Source organism: Vicugna pacos, chromosome 26, assembly GCF_048564905.1.
Source record: "Vicugna pacos chromosome 26, VicPac4, whole genome shotgun sequence".
NCBI lineage: Eukaryota > Metazoa > Chordata > Mammalia > Artiodactyla > Camelidae > Vicugna > Vicugna pacos.
Genome location: NC_133012.1, coordinates 2,400,610 through 2,414,764, shown reverse-complemented (window position 1 = coordinate 2,414,764; position 14,155 = coordinate 2,400,610). Strand labels below are relative to the sequence as shown.

At 52.4% G+C, this 14,155-nt stretch overlaps 1 protein-coding gene across 4 annotated transcripts in view; it reads right to left on the bottom strand.

Annotated features, from left to right (window-relative positions):
* Window positions 1-324: 324 nt before the first annotated feature.
* The window catches only part of SH2D4A (SH2 domain containing 4A), a 49,530-nt gene continuing 35,699 nt past the window's right edge, over window positions 325-14,155 (bottom strand). For all 4 annotated transcript variants that reach the window (XM_072950182.1, XM_072950185.1, XM_072950183.1 and 1 more), the window contains 5 exons: window positions 12,888-12,999; window positions 12,120-12,321; window positions 9,581-9,711; window positions 1,898-2,118; window positions 325-1,510 (listed from right to left, as the gene is read on the bottom strand). In XM_072950182.1, coding sequence (XP_072806283.1) covers window positions 1,418-1,510; window positions 1,898-2,118; window positions 9,581-9,711; window positions 12,120-12,321; window positions 12,888-12,999 — 759 coding nt within the window. In that variant the 3' untranslated portion in view covers window positions 325-1,417. The remainder of the gene's footprint in view (window positions 1,511-1,897; window positions 2,119-9,580; window positions 9,712-12,119; window positions 12,322-12,887; window positions 13,000-14,155) is intronic.

Below are 14,155 nucleotides of genomic sequence, written 5' to 3'. Positions count from 1 at the left end.
AGTTAGCCTGAAGGATCATCCTCTCAGGATGATCTCGGTGGCTCAGCGAGCTGCTGGCCGAGGCCGTGGTCCCCCTTCCTGGGGCTGGACCGGGCGGTGCTGGAGGCTGGGGGTGGGATCTGTGGGGCGTGAGGTTCCTGACCGGGTTAAGTCTGTGCCCAGAGCCAGAGAGAGCCAGGGTGGGGTTGAGGGTCGGGGGGATCTCCTGTTTTCCCTTCATTGTGAGCAACAGAGGGTCCACCCTGCATGTCAGGGCACAGAATGGCATCGCTCCTATGCTGGTCTCCCAGGGATGCTGGGACAAAGTACCATGAACCCGGCGGCTTATGACAAAAGACATTTATTTGCTCATCGTGCTGGAGGCCAGAAGGGGGTCCTGGGGGGCGTCGCTCCACGCCGCTGGCCCAGCTCTCTGGTCCCCTGGCCTGCAGCTCAGCACCTGGCTCTACCTCTGCTGTCCCACGACCACCTTCCCTCTGGGTGTGCCTCGGTTTCCCAACCCTTCTCTCCTTATGAGAGCGCCCATCATTGGCTTGGGGCACCCCCCAATCCAGTATGACCTCATCTCGACTTGATCACATCCACAAAGGCCCTGATTAAGGTCACATTCACAGGTACAGGGGGTTAGGGCTTCACCATATCTTTAGGGGGACACCATTCAACCCACGTGTCCAAGCCGTTCACCCTTCTGCCCTCGTCTGCCCGCTCACACCCCGCACATCACGGTTCACCCTTCTCGATGTGGTCCTGGCTACAGCCGCGGCCTCCAGGGAGCCCTGACCCGCCCCTCCAGGGCGAGGAGGCTCACCCAGACGGCTCCCTCACACTCCTGCCATCCCCCGAGTGTCTCTGGACGCAATCAGCCTCTCACCCTCTGACTTCAAACTCCTCATTCCATTTGCAACATTCCCACCTTGCGTTTTCCTGCGTCTCTGACGTCCTGGCTCCCACGTGCACAGAAAGGTGTGTGGGGTGGGGGTGGGGGGTCGGCTCAGCCAGGAGGAAAGGCTTTTCTGCCCTCTCCCCAAAGCCAGCGCCCCACTTCGCACCATCGGGCCCTGAGGCCTTCTGAGACGGGCAGAGAGGGCAGGAAAGAGTTCCGCTGTGAGGTACACTTCCATTCCTAAAAGGTTCCCATCTCTCCTGTGTTCATTTCAGACATCAGAAAAGGCTCCAGAGAGGGGGACCCTTCTCCCTCGACGTCTGGAGGGCAGAGGATGCAGGGGGCGTTCCCTCGTAGGGGTCAACGCCAGCAACTGCTTAGAAGAGAGGTCTCCGTGGGGCCCCGAGATCCCTCGGGGTGATCGGGCTTGGCTCGCTGCAGGGTGCTGTGGCTTCACACATCAGTGTCCGTGCCGCTGGTGTCTGTCCAGGCGACAGCCCGGCCGGCGGCCGCAGGGGGACAGGACGGGGGCTGTCACTCAAAGAGCGCCAGGTAGTCGGGTGGCTCCTCCTGCTGACCACAGGGGTGCAGGAGGAGCTCCTTCCCCAGGGAAGTGATGGGCTCGTCCTGTGAACAGAAGGTACAGGCAGGGGGTGAGACGGTGTCAGCGCCGATCGCGCCCCGCCCACCTCACCAGCCCGCGTGACTTCCTGCCCCAGCGACGCCCCCGAGGTACACGACGCTTTCTTGGCTTCAACCTCAACAGAGATGCTTCTCATCGGCCAATTGCCACATCGACTCCCTCCCTCCCTCCCGGGCCTGAGCTCCAGCTTCAGAGCGTTCATGATCAGGGTGCGCACGGATTCGGCAGCATCTCCTAGACGCTCCGCCCCAGTGGCCTCTCCCTGAGTCCCGGGGGAGGAACGAGGCTCAGCGGCAGCGCCAGCGCAGTTAGGCATCCCGACTCCCGGGAGGGGCGCGCACAGCCCCGGCGCCGCCGCGGCGCGGCTTCACCTTGTGGTACTCCACCAGGTCGGCCAGGCTGGCGTGCCGCAGCTGGTCCACGCCCAGGAAGCTGTAGGAGCCCGCGGAGGCGTCGATCAGGAAGTGTTTGCAGCCGCTGTCCGACAGGTAGGACAGGGCGTAGCCTCGGGTCCTGTCGCTGACCCGCACCAGGAAGCTGCCCGGCACGCAGGCGCTGAGCAGCTCGTTGGCCCTCTTCACCGTGAGGATTCCTGTGGGAAAGAGGAGCCGGTGTCTCAGCCGCATCATCTCCCAAACCCTCCTCTGTTAAACAGAGCCGCGGGGACAGTCAGTAGAAACACGGGCAAGTCCGGGTCCACCTGGGGCTTCATCCGTCCCCCTGGTATTGGTGACTGGGCCGGGCGAGGCTGCCTGGGCAAAGGGACAGCGTGCATGCGACCTCAGGGCACACGTCCACGTACACACCTGCTTACAACAGCACCGGCGGTGGGCGGCTTCTGAGCCTGGAAGGACCCTTGAGGGTCCTTCCAGGAGGGGCCTTGACGATGCTCGGTTTACTGATAGGGACGCTCTGGGCTGGGAATGGTCCTACTTGAACTGGAACAGTAGTTCCCACCCAGGGTAACATCTGAGAGGCATTTCTGGTTGTCCCGGGTTGGAGTGCTTCTTACAGCCAGCGCGCGGTGGCCGGGATGCAGCGCACATCCCAGGGTGCACACAACAGCCTCCCACTGCAAGGACCCAACCCCACAGGCTGACAGAACTGAAGGTGGACACCCCAGTCAGGACTCAGCCGGTCAGCGACAGAACCAGGACGGCCCAGCTCGACCCAGTGCCCTCTGCTGTGGCTGCTCCTAAGTGATGCTTCATTGGCATTTAAAGGAACGAACGTAGACACCCAGGTCTCCGTGTGCATGTGTGAATGTATATGCTTCAGTATTTCTGTCTTCTCAAATATTCAAAAGAATGAACTCTTCACATACATACGCGTTTTACACATGCATGTGTGTATGTGTATAGTTTAGATGCCGCATGAATTCACATTAATTCAGAGCAGCCTTTTCCCAATTAGTCTAAACTCATATTCCAGCTCCCCATTTTTCCTCTTGGAACCCCTCAGATGGCGCCTTTAGTCCCAGAAGACCAAAGTCAGCAAAGATAATTGAGAATTAAACCCAATTACCCAGAGTAAAAGGTAAAATAAAAGCATTTCTATCCTCTTTTTTTGTAAGGAGGCCTTCGATCAAGGGGGGATGAAAAGTCCCCTGTCCTCCCCGCGCTGAGACCAACCAGCCGGCCTCGTCCTCTCCCACCAGGGCCGCCTCCACATCTCAGGGTGAGGCTCAACCCTAGAGTGACGCTGGGATGGGAGTGGGGATGGTGGCAAGGCCTGAAGTCCCCCCTCTGACCTCACAGAAAGGAAATGATGCTCACGTGAGCGCCCACAGGTCCAACTGCTGCCTCTGCCTGCCTGGTTTACCTTCTACACACACCTGGCCCCGCTGAGGACGACCGCGGGCTGAAACGGGACAACGGGAACCCGCCTGCCCAGGGGCTGCAGGGGACCGAGGTCTGTCTCTGAAACCAGGCGGACTTTCCCCTGGCACTGAGGACTCCAAGGGGCCCATTCTGGAAAGATTTCTCTCCCCTCCTGGACTTACTGACAAGTTGACGCTGAAATTCCAAGTGACGTCAACAGCTGGGATAGATGCTAGGGCTCCTGACATCTGGATTTTCTCAGGAGGGATTTGATTCCTACAGTGAGAGCTAGTCTGGGAAATTGTAACCAAATGCGGGTTAAGGTCAAGTTCCTCCCAAATCAGGTCCGAGAGCAGCTGTAAATCAGACTGTCCGAGAGCCTCTTAATGAGTACTTCTAGCTCGTCACACACAAATCCTGGCACCGTCTGATCTGCAGAGACGCCAGAACACAGCGCGGTGATTTGCTGGCGAGTCCCAGCTCGCACGGGGCTCCCTCAGCTCAGCGGTCCTGGCGGCAGGTTCTGGAGGGAAGGGCCGTGGAGATGAGGCTTTCTCCTTTTGGCGTCATGACGGGGTCAGCACCCCAGAAGGGCACACTCTCTTGGTGCATCTGATGGTACTGGTCACTCCAATTTGCCGTGATTCCATCGAGGGCCACGGTGCATTCAGGGAGGCCTGGCCAAGCGGAGGGCTTGGTCTGCCTGCTAAGGGAGTTCCTGACCACAGAGTCAAAATCCAGTGTCAGATGCTGCTCCGGGGACCCGTCTCCTTACAGAATTCCTCATCCCAAGTCGCCCCGTGCACGACCCTAAGAATTCTGAAGCAGTGAGTGGTCTTCATCCAGCACCCCCAGAAGGCCCCCATCCAGGCCACCTCCCTCTGACCAGCTCTCTTCACACTTATGACCAGAATCAAACCTGTGTGAGGTCGCGGGAGGACTTCTGGGCTGGCAGAGTTTTCCTCCACTTCCTCAGTTTTTGAAGTGCATCATCAATACGGCTATCGGATCGGAAATGAGCCAGGTCTTCACCCGGGGTCTGTTTTAGAGCTGACCTAGGCAGGGTGCGGCAGGCCCACAGCCATCCAGGGGGAAGCAGGGGGCACTGCCGGCTGCGGGGCTGACTCCAGGGGGCACTGCATGAGGGGGATGCTCACTCCTAAGAGCCTGAACACCAGCTTGGAGGGGAGCAGAGAGATGCCCATTTCTCTGTCTGCATGACACCCGAGTGCCCCCAAGAACAGTATTAAGCCAGATTGTCTGTGATGATGGAAATGTTGTCTGTGCTGGCCACGTGGCAGCTACAAGCCACGTGTGGCCACGGAGCGCCTGATGTGTGACTGCGGGACTCAACTTATTTAATTTTAATTGAAGCTGATATAAAGAGCCACATGTGGCTAGTGGCTACCATCCTGGACCCGCAGCCCTAAACCCTGCTGGAGGGCAGGCCCGGGAGAACTGCTTTTGCACGGGAGAGGGCAGACAGACCCCGGAGGCCTGGAATTACTCTGAAACCCCAGGTGACAGCCACTAGCCCGCGGGAGGAAGGTGGGAGTGGGATGCCCGTCTCCACCGCTTCTTCCTCGTTCTCCAAGGCTCAGCCCAGTGGCGTGAAGCTTTCTGATTCGCTGTCTTTCCCTACCTCACCTCCTCGTGAGCGCCAGGAGGGCCGCCTGAGTTACCCTCACACCCCCAGCCCCTGCCACTTAGAAGCCCAGAAAAGGACAACGGATAGCTTTGTCTGCCAGCCAAGCTAGGGACTCCCTTCTCAGAGACACCTCTATGCAACCACTGCCTCTGGTCTGAGAGCCGTTATCCCAGGGACCAGGGCCACGCTTCGTGTTTCTCTGAGGCCCCCCAAAGCCTAGGTGTGCATCTGTGTGGCCTGCTTCCAGCAACTGGAAAAGCTGCTTTACCAACCAAATGAAAGAGAACCTGACAGCAAGAGCACTCAGGGTTCTTTTGTCATCCGGGAGCTCCTCATGGTGGGCAGGACCCTGTTCCATCCTCATGGTGGCCTGAGGAAGAGGTGTTGTCACTGCCCTCCGACGACAGAGTTCCTAATGTGCGTAATGTCCCTCGGGTGGGCCGGGAGCCCAACCCCAGAGGCCAGGCGGGTGCCCACCCAGCAAAGTACCTGCCCCCGAGGGCCCCTCGCTGCACCACGGGCTGCCACTCACTGTTCCTTTAATCCTCACATGCCTCTAAAATAAGCAGAACTGATACTGTGACCATGGCCATTTTACAGATGGGAAAACTGAGGTGGGAAAAGCACCCGCCCAGATTACAGGACGAGTTAGGGGCGCGTTCAAGTCTCTCGTCTCCCACTCTGGTGCTTGGCTTTTATGACCCACTGGGCTCATGAAATTTCTCTGGAATTGGCTGAAAATAAAAAAAGGGCATTTATTTCACAAAGAAGTGCTCACTTCCCTCCAGGTGACGTAGCGAAGATGCATCTTCCAGTGACTGTTTAAATGTGGCCCCTGGGTGTGGCGGAAAGGATGCTTCAGTGACCCCAGCGGCAGTCCCTAAGCTCAAGGACAGAGGCACCCCAGCCTCAGGGGCTCCCTGACCATGTGGCAGGTCTGCTGAGGGGAGAGCCCCAGGTGTGGCCCCGACAGCTCCTCCAGGCAGCCCTCCTTCCTCTCCTGCCATCTGTCCTCCATGCTCTGCCCCAGAACACAGTGCAGGGAGGGGACGGTGCAGGGAGGGGACGTCGCTGCGATGGCATTCCTGATGGAACGCGTCTCCGCTGTCAAGGTGACCTCAAAGCCCCGCCCTGCTGTCAGAAGCCAAGGCAGCTTTCAGAAGACAGTGTTTCCAGGCAGCAACCCTGCAGATTCCAAATGTTATCATCCCCGGTGGGGGGAGGGGGCTTAAACTTGGGGGGAAGCCCCTCTTCCCTGACGCTGCTTTCTAGCCCTTCAGTGTTTAAAGGAAGCGCGTTCAGAGCGCCTCTGGCCCTGCCCTGGTCCTCGGCACAGAAGGAGCTGCCCCGGGATGCCGACACCTCACCCTTGATGTCTCAGGCACCTTAGGGACAAGGAGAAACTGCCTGAGCTCTTACAGTATTATCATGTTTCCTTAATAATTCAGAGTTACATCATGGTTCTCCCTCCATCACCTTAATGGCTAACCTCGATGAACTAGGGCTGACCGTGACCCGCACAGTTCTAAGCGCTTCACTGAGTCTTCCAACCAGCCCTGCGAGGCAGGCGATGTCATTATCCACGTCACACAGGCAAGAGACAAGTACCAAGTGCAGGAGGTCCTGCGACTTCCCGGAGGCCGCACAGCGGGCCGGTGGGGGCTGGGATCAGGGTGCAGGCAGGGCGGCCCAGAGATGCACGTCCAGCCACTGCCTTCCACCGCCCCATCCCGGCATAAAGCAGCCGCATCCAGCCTGCTCTGGTGGTGACAGCGGGAATCCAGGACACAAGGCATGTGACGACAAAGAGAAATCTCAGGGCAGAAACGTGGATTTCAAAATACTTGTCTAAAGAGTAGGAACCTCCCTTCCATAAAAACATCCCAAGTAAAGCCCCGAAGCAGAGTCGCTCTCCTTGGCCCCTCGGACCCCCCCACTTCCCCTCTCTTGCCCCCTGAGGTCCCTCTAGGTCCCTCCAAGAACATGGTGGGCCACCATGAGACTGGACCCTGGGCACAGGCCGGCCGTGACCCCTGTGTCTGGCAGCGTCAGGGTGACGACTCGGCTGCATCATTTGAAAACATCAGAAATCTTTCCTTGCATTTTCAAAAGATTTCCTCCCATCTTTATACGATGTTTACTTCTTGTGTGATATTATCCATTTCTGCATCTCTTTCAGTAGCTAAGGTTAAACACTGTTCATTTTCTGTTTTCACTGTGATTTGGTTTGTGCTTAACTCCTTCATGCTTTATTACGTGGGCATTATGAGGAATCTCAAATATTAAGGAATCTTGAAAATGTTTAGAGGACTTACAGTTATGATTCAGTAAACAAATTTTAATTAAAAACAAACAAACAAAAACTCATGTAAGTGGGGGAGGATACAGCTCAGTGGTACAGCATGTGCTTAGCATGCACGAGGTCCTGGGTTCAATCCCCAAGCCCTCCATGAAAAATAACTATATTAAAAAAAATTAATTACCCCTCTCCAAAAAAAACCCCAAATTAAATAAATAAAAAATTTTAGAAACTCAAGTAAGAGAGGCCTTTGGGGTTCATGGACTATTCTCAATATTAATGGAATAACATACTGAGATTTTTGCAGCAAGTTAAGCTGCACTGGGTAATGGATGAGAAAAGTCAGCATCTCCCCCCAAAAAACCCAATGCATAGTATTTGCCACAGAAAAGCTAGCCCTTCTCAAATCTGAATAGATGTAGCTTTCGCCTCTTTGTGTTTCATCTTCAGTTAGTTCAGAAATCTGAACTAATATCAGGCAGCCACGTGGGAGAACCACAGAGAGTAATTTGGACAAAGTGCTCTGATGCTGTAATGTACACGAAGCCTCGGGGCTGAACGGCGGGTCACTGCCTGAGCTCCCAGGGCTTCCGGATCAGGCCCTGCTGGTCCCTCCCAAGGTCAGGGTTTCCCAGACCCTCGCCTGCCCCACATGGGCACTGACAACCTCCCACTGCCAGCCACAGCTTCTCCCACTCACAGGTGTGCGCTATCCCTCTGTGTGACCCTGAGAAGTCACATGGATCAGGAATCTGTGCTTGGTCAAGACAGAGGCTTGGAAGTCTCTTCCTGAGGGATGGGTGGGATTCTGACGGCCCCGCCATTAAGAAGTCTCCACTCGTCAGCAAAATAGTTGAAGGACAGATTATTGCTTATGGGGGCCAGTTTCCAGATTCATTAAGGTTTTGGCCTAAAAAATTGTGGGTGGCTTCTATGAGACCTTCTCAATGCAATCTCTCCAGGTAGGAGCCTGGATGGCCCACTGCTGGGGGACAGGGACACAGGATTCCACCTGCACAGTCATCTCCAGGGGACATAAGTCCCAGAGGGTAACTGCCTCCCAGAAATGAACAGGATTAACCCCTGATGGAGAATAAAAATTTGGAGGGTGTATCAAAAAAGGAAGCCATCAAAATAGCTGCGGTATGAACTACACTGATACCCCACAGATGTTAGAGGGGTATGCTTTGAAGTAGCATAAGATGCAACATTTTTAAAAAATTAAAGCCTTTGGAAGGCAATTTCAATTATACATCCTGACAGCAAAGACACCTACAAGAAATAAATCAGGATGGAGATATTTCATCAACCGTCTAATCACATTCGCATTTGAATAAGGAAGCGAAAATTGCATTTCAGAGGAATAATGCTCAACTACTGAGGCATAAAGCAAGGATGTGAATTCTCTAACAAAGAGAGAAGCCATTCGGAAACTCCTAAATCAGACATCTGTGTTTATACACTTCCTTCTGCCTTTTCCCCACCTCCCCACGCCCGGCCCCTGCTGGTTTCTAAGCCCCTGAACACTGTTGCATCTTTAAGAGGAGTGGGGAAAATGCTGATGGGCAGAACGAAGAACTGAGTCTGTGGGTTTCTAGACGGACCTTCACACTTCAGTCTTAGGTCCTCCTTGGCCCTTCTCTCCAAGAGGTGAGCACAGGTAATTAATTCTCTGTCTACACACGTCGGAGAGGTCAGTGATGTGTGAGCTGAATAAACAGGGGGCTTGAATGAGCCAAGTTCTAGGGTCAAATGAGGAAGCAGCTCATGAGCTAACCTCTGCTCAGGCTTCGACAGACCACCTGCAGCCTGACTACAAGGATCAAAACCCAGAATTCTTCAGTTTAAGATCACAGAGTTCAACTCCTTCACTTAACAGATGAGGAAAATGAGGCTGAGAGAGATGTGTTTGTTACAGAGGTTACCAGGTGCCCAGGCCACTCAGCCGGATCATGGAGAGCTGACCTTTGGCCACACCCTACGGCCACCGCGGCCCCTCCCCGGGTGGGTGATGGTGCTGCCCTCTGGTGGGGGCCCCGTGTAGGTGCACAGGAGGCACACCTTCCCCACGCCCAGCGGTGTTCATCTCTCATGCACGTAGCAGCTTACTGAGATGTCATGAGCCTGCAGCTCCCTGATAAAACTGCTTTGTGGAAAGGATTTCAAAGACTTTTCTCGGGCAGCACAAGTAGAAGGGAGCCTTTATTCTCTCTGCCCTCCTGGTGAATGCCCGGTTCTCCCACCGTCAGAGTCAGATGCGGTCCCACCGAGGGAGCCACGCACTCACCGTGGAACCAGGGGGCGATGCTGTCCGAAGCCCCCAGGTAGCCCGCTCGCAGCGGGACCTGCTCCTCCCTGAACCAGCGGACGATGTCCTCCTGGAGAGAGCTGGACGCCGTCCTCGTCACTCCCTGATGCCTGGGATTTATAAAAGCATAGCAAGTTAGATTCAACTAATTTGAACATCATGCTTTCAAAAATCACACATGCTCACTCACATAGACTATTCCATATGTCTCAAGATCTGATCACACGGGCTGAGCTCATGGGGAGGGACCCATGCACGGCCATCACACAGTCCCTCCCGGGCAGGGAGGGGAAGAAACAGATCTGTCACCTGCCCCTCCAGTCCCGTAGCTCTGCTGTGTTATGAGGTACTGCTGGGTTAACACACAGACTTCAATTCATTTTTAATACCAATTAGAAGCCCCATTAACTCCCAATTAAAATCTGAGAAAATAAGCAAGAAAAAGTGAAATACACCCCCCGGGTTATTTTCCTGTAGAGTAGGTACTTGCGGACGGAAGACCTCAGATACAGTGAAAGACACTTCTCTCCTAACACTTTCATCATTCAATTTCCTCTTCTTTCTGTTTCCACTAACCTCCCCGACTGGCTTCCTTCTCACCCCCACGTTGAAGAGGCTTAGCTCTGCTAAAAGGCAGTCTCAGAGATGGAAAGCAAACGTAAGAAGAATGTTTGAAGGCTGATAAGAAAAGGAGGTAGCAGAATCGTCCTGAGATCAGTCTAGTCCCAGAACTTAATTTCTGGGACCTAAGTCAGTTTCCATCACAAAACTACCCTTGGGGGGTAACACACGGATTTCCAAGTGGCAGGCCCACTAATTCTGAGCAGAATTCAATGTAAAAACAACACGTTTGGAGGAGCTACTGGACGATCCTGTCATGTAAATTAACTGACGCTCTTTACACTGTTTTATGGTGACACGTTGTGGTGAGTTACATGTGATGTCTATTTCAGTCGTACACACACTCATGTGATTTGCATGTGAGTTCACGTGTGCACAGCATTTTGGAGAAAACAGCCTATAATAACGTGACTTTCCGGGGGAGCAGACACTGCACACATGAGATTACATGTTGAGCTCTCTTACAAGCCTTCAGATGAGGTTCCTTTGGAAAATCTTTAGAGATCAAGCAGAAACTCCAAGGACAGCCAGTCTTTTCCCCGGGCTGGCTCCTAGCTGACCTCAGTCATCACCATTTCAAGTCCCAGCCCTGAAACCATTCAGTCTGGCCGCCTCACAAGAAGCACTGCACGCAAATGTCTTCAATTGGGAAAAATGAGCTAACTGAGCTTAAAACAAGAGCTGCCCTTTTTAAAGGCCACCGTCACTGCTGTCGGTCACACAGGCTGTGCTCTAAAAATACCACAGGTGTGGGTGGATTACCAGTCGTATTCCCACCCTTGGAAAAGCCTGGAGAGGCACACACAGCCCCGTGGGGACGTGTGCGCCTCTCCCCAGGTGACAAGCTCGGACGACAGAGGGGACCCTGCACAGGAGCCCGCGCTGTGCCCTGGTCACAGCACTGAGGGGCCTGTCCTGTCCCGTTGTCTGTAAGAAAAAAACAGTTCCCCAAACTGTCACTCTGTAGAATGTGGTCATTTAGTGTCGGTCCCCAAGTCCCCAAATGAAATCTTTCAGCTGAGTAAATAGGAATGGGAATAATCATAGTAGACGAAACGGCCCACCTCGTGCTTCCTCTGAGGTCATAATCCCCTTGGGAAAACCCCTGAAGATTACCGACCCTTTGCAAAGGGACTTCTTTGCTTTTTATTTCTCCCTACTGGTAACAGAGAAAGATTTTAAGTTTTTATTTCAGAAGACAAGGCTTTAGACAGCTGTGTTTCACTAAGTCAATATTTGATTCCTCCTGGTTGTTATAAATATCATCTTTCTACACACCGGAATATGAAAATATCATATAATGTTCCTCACCAAGAGAAACCGATTTTATAGTTAACATCCGGGTGGGGGTTTCTGCTGTGATGTCACTGTGTTTTTCTTCAGGGATTTTCCGAAACAAATTGCTCTATCTAATTCTCCCCCAGCCTAGGAGGCCAAGGTACCATCATCACCAAATAAAGTCTTCATTCAAAAGAGGAACATTTCTAAATTCCCAGATGGTGAGCTTGGCTGTGTATCCCAGAATGAGCATCAAATCTTTAATCTCGAGCCATAGAAATGTTGCTTCGCTGATGACGTCAAGGCCAGCCAGCTCTGGGTCCCTGCTGTGACGACCCCCGCAGCTGTCCCTCCTCCCCTCGCTGGCTGCCACCAGGTGGGGGCAGGCTGGGCTGGGGGCACAGGGAGTCATCACCCGGTCTGCATGAAGTCACTGGCCGTGCTCATGGTACTGGCAATGGCATTTACAGATGAGGAGGGATGAAGGCTGCCCAGGGACCCCAGCATCTCAGGCTCAGAGGTGGGGCCAGATTGACTGGCACCCCATGGTGGCCACGCAATTTATCTTTAATTGGCTGGTTTCATCGCTTTTGCTTAAAGCCACCTGCGAGCATCTTACCTGAGAGGTTTGTCAGGGTGTCCGGTTGAGCTCAGGAACTGAGGCTTGGGGGGAAGAGGGGGCCTTCTGGGTTGCAGGGGGCCACCCCGGGAGTTCTGCGGCCCCCCGCTTTTTCTCCCTCTTTGGGAAAGCCTCTGGTAGTCTTCCCGTGCCTGTCTGGCCAAAGAGCGCCTCCTCTCATCAGCTGCTTTGGATTTTCGCACTAGAAAAACAGCGGGGCTTGAGAAAGTGATGCCACATCTTCACACTCGCGCCCGGCATCACTAGCAAAGACCAGGAACCCCTCAGGGGCTCAGAGCTGTGGACACGGTGGACAGGCAGCAGGGCCACGCCCAGAGCCCACATGGCTGGACTACGAGGGACTCAGTCTCCCACACCAAAAACTAAATGGTCCTTACACACACTGCATAGGTGCATAAAAGTGTCCCAAGGCTGCCTTTTCTGGCTGCTTTGTAACACAGAGGGTGCTTGTTTTGCTGTTTTTGTTTTAGTAACCTACCCTTAAAAGACTCTGAAGCGGGAGGTAAGGCTAATTTTTCCTGAGTCTATCCGCACTTCAGGCATTATTGGCCAACTGCTGTTATGTTTGACTTCAAGATGAATTGAGAACCTTTCTGCTATTCAACAAGTGGCTCATAGCCTTTGAGTAGTAATTTAGTGTGAAAACATCTCCCAACAACCACTTTAAGTGCCTCCTAGATGGGTCAGCTAATTAAGTGAGCAAACAGATTTAACAACTCGGTGTTACAGAGGATTCTCGGTACTCACAAGAGGCCTGCCACTCCGAATCTTCTTTCCAGTTCTTGTAAATCTGTTTGGTTTTCTCTTCATCTATTTGTTTTATTTCTTCACCTTGTGTTTTCTTCACGGATTCTTTCTTCTGTTTGAAAAACCACAAACAAACACTGGTGAGGGTCTCTGACAGTCTCCTGCAAGGAGGTGGACACTAGGCATGGTACTGGCACAAAAACAGGCATATAGATCAGTGGAATGGGACAGAGGGCCCCAAAATGAAAACACAATCTTACAGAATCTGTGGGATGCAGCAAGAGCAGTTCTAAGAGGGACATTCATAGCAACATAGGTCTTCCTCAGAAAACAAGAAAAATCTCAAATAAACAACCTAATGTACCACCTAAAGGAATTAGAAAAGAAGAACAAACAAAATCTTAACTCAGCAGAAGGAAAGAAATACTAAAGATCAGAGAGGAAATAAATAACAGATGTTAAAAAAAAAAAACCCAGAAAAGTTGAATAAAACCAACAGCTGGTTTTTTGAAAAGAGAAACAAAATTGACAAACCTCTAGCCAGGCTCACCAAGAAAAAAGAGAAAGGAACCAAATAAAATAAGAAATGAAAGAGGAGAATTAACAACTGATACCATGGAAATACAAAAAAATCCTAAGAGAATACTATGAATGGCTAGATGCCAACAAATCAGACAATGCAGAAGAAATGGACAAGCGTCTAGAAACATACAGCCTGCCAAAAATGAGTCAAAAAGAACCAGATCACTTAACAGACCCATCACTAGAAGTGAAATAGAATTTGTAATTTAAAAAAAACAAAAACAAAAACTCCCTGCAAACAAAGTCTAGGACCAAATGGCTTCACTGGGGATTTCTACCAAACTTCTGCCAATTCTTCTCAAACTCTTCCAAAAAACTGGCGATGAGAGAACACTCTCGAATTCAGTCTATGAGGCCACCATCACCCTAATACCAAAACCAGACAAAGACACTACAAAATGAGAAAGATACAGGCCAATATCTTTGATGAATATAGATGCAAAAATCCTTAACAAAAGATTAGCAAACTGAATCCAGCAAAACATAAAAAGGTCATATACCATGATCAAGTTGGATTCATTCCAGGGTCACAGGGATGGTTCAAACATGCTAATCAATCAAGGTGGTACACCATATTAACAAAAGAAAAGACAAAAGCCACATGGTTAGCTCAACAGACACAGAAAAAGCATTGAACAAAATTCAATGTCCATTCATGATAGAAATTCTCAACACCGTGGGTATAG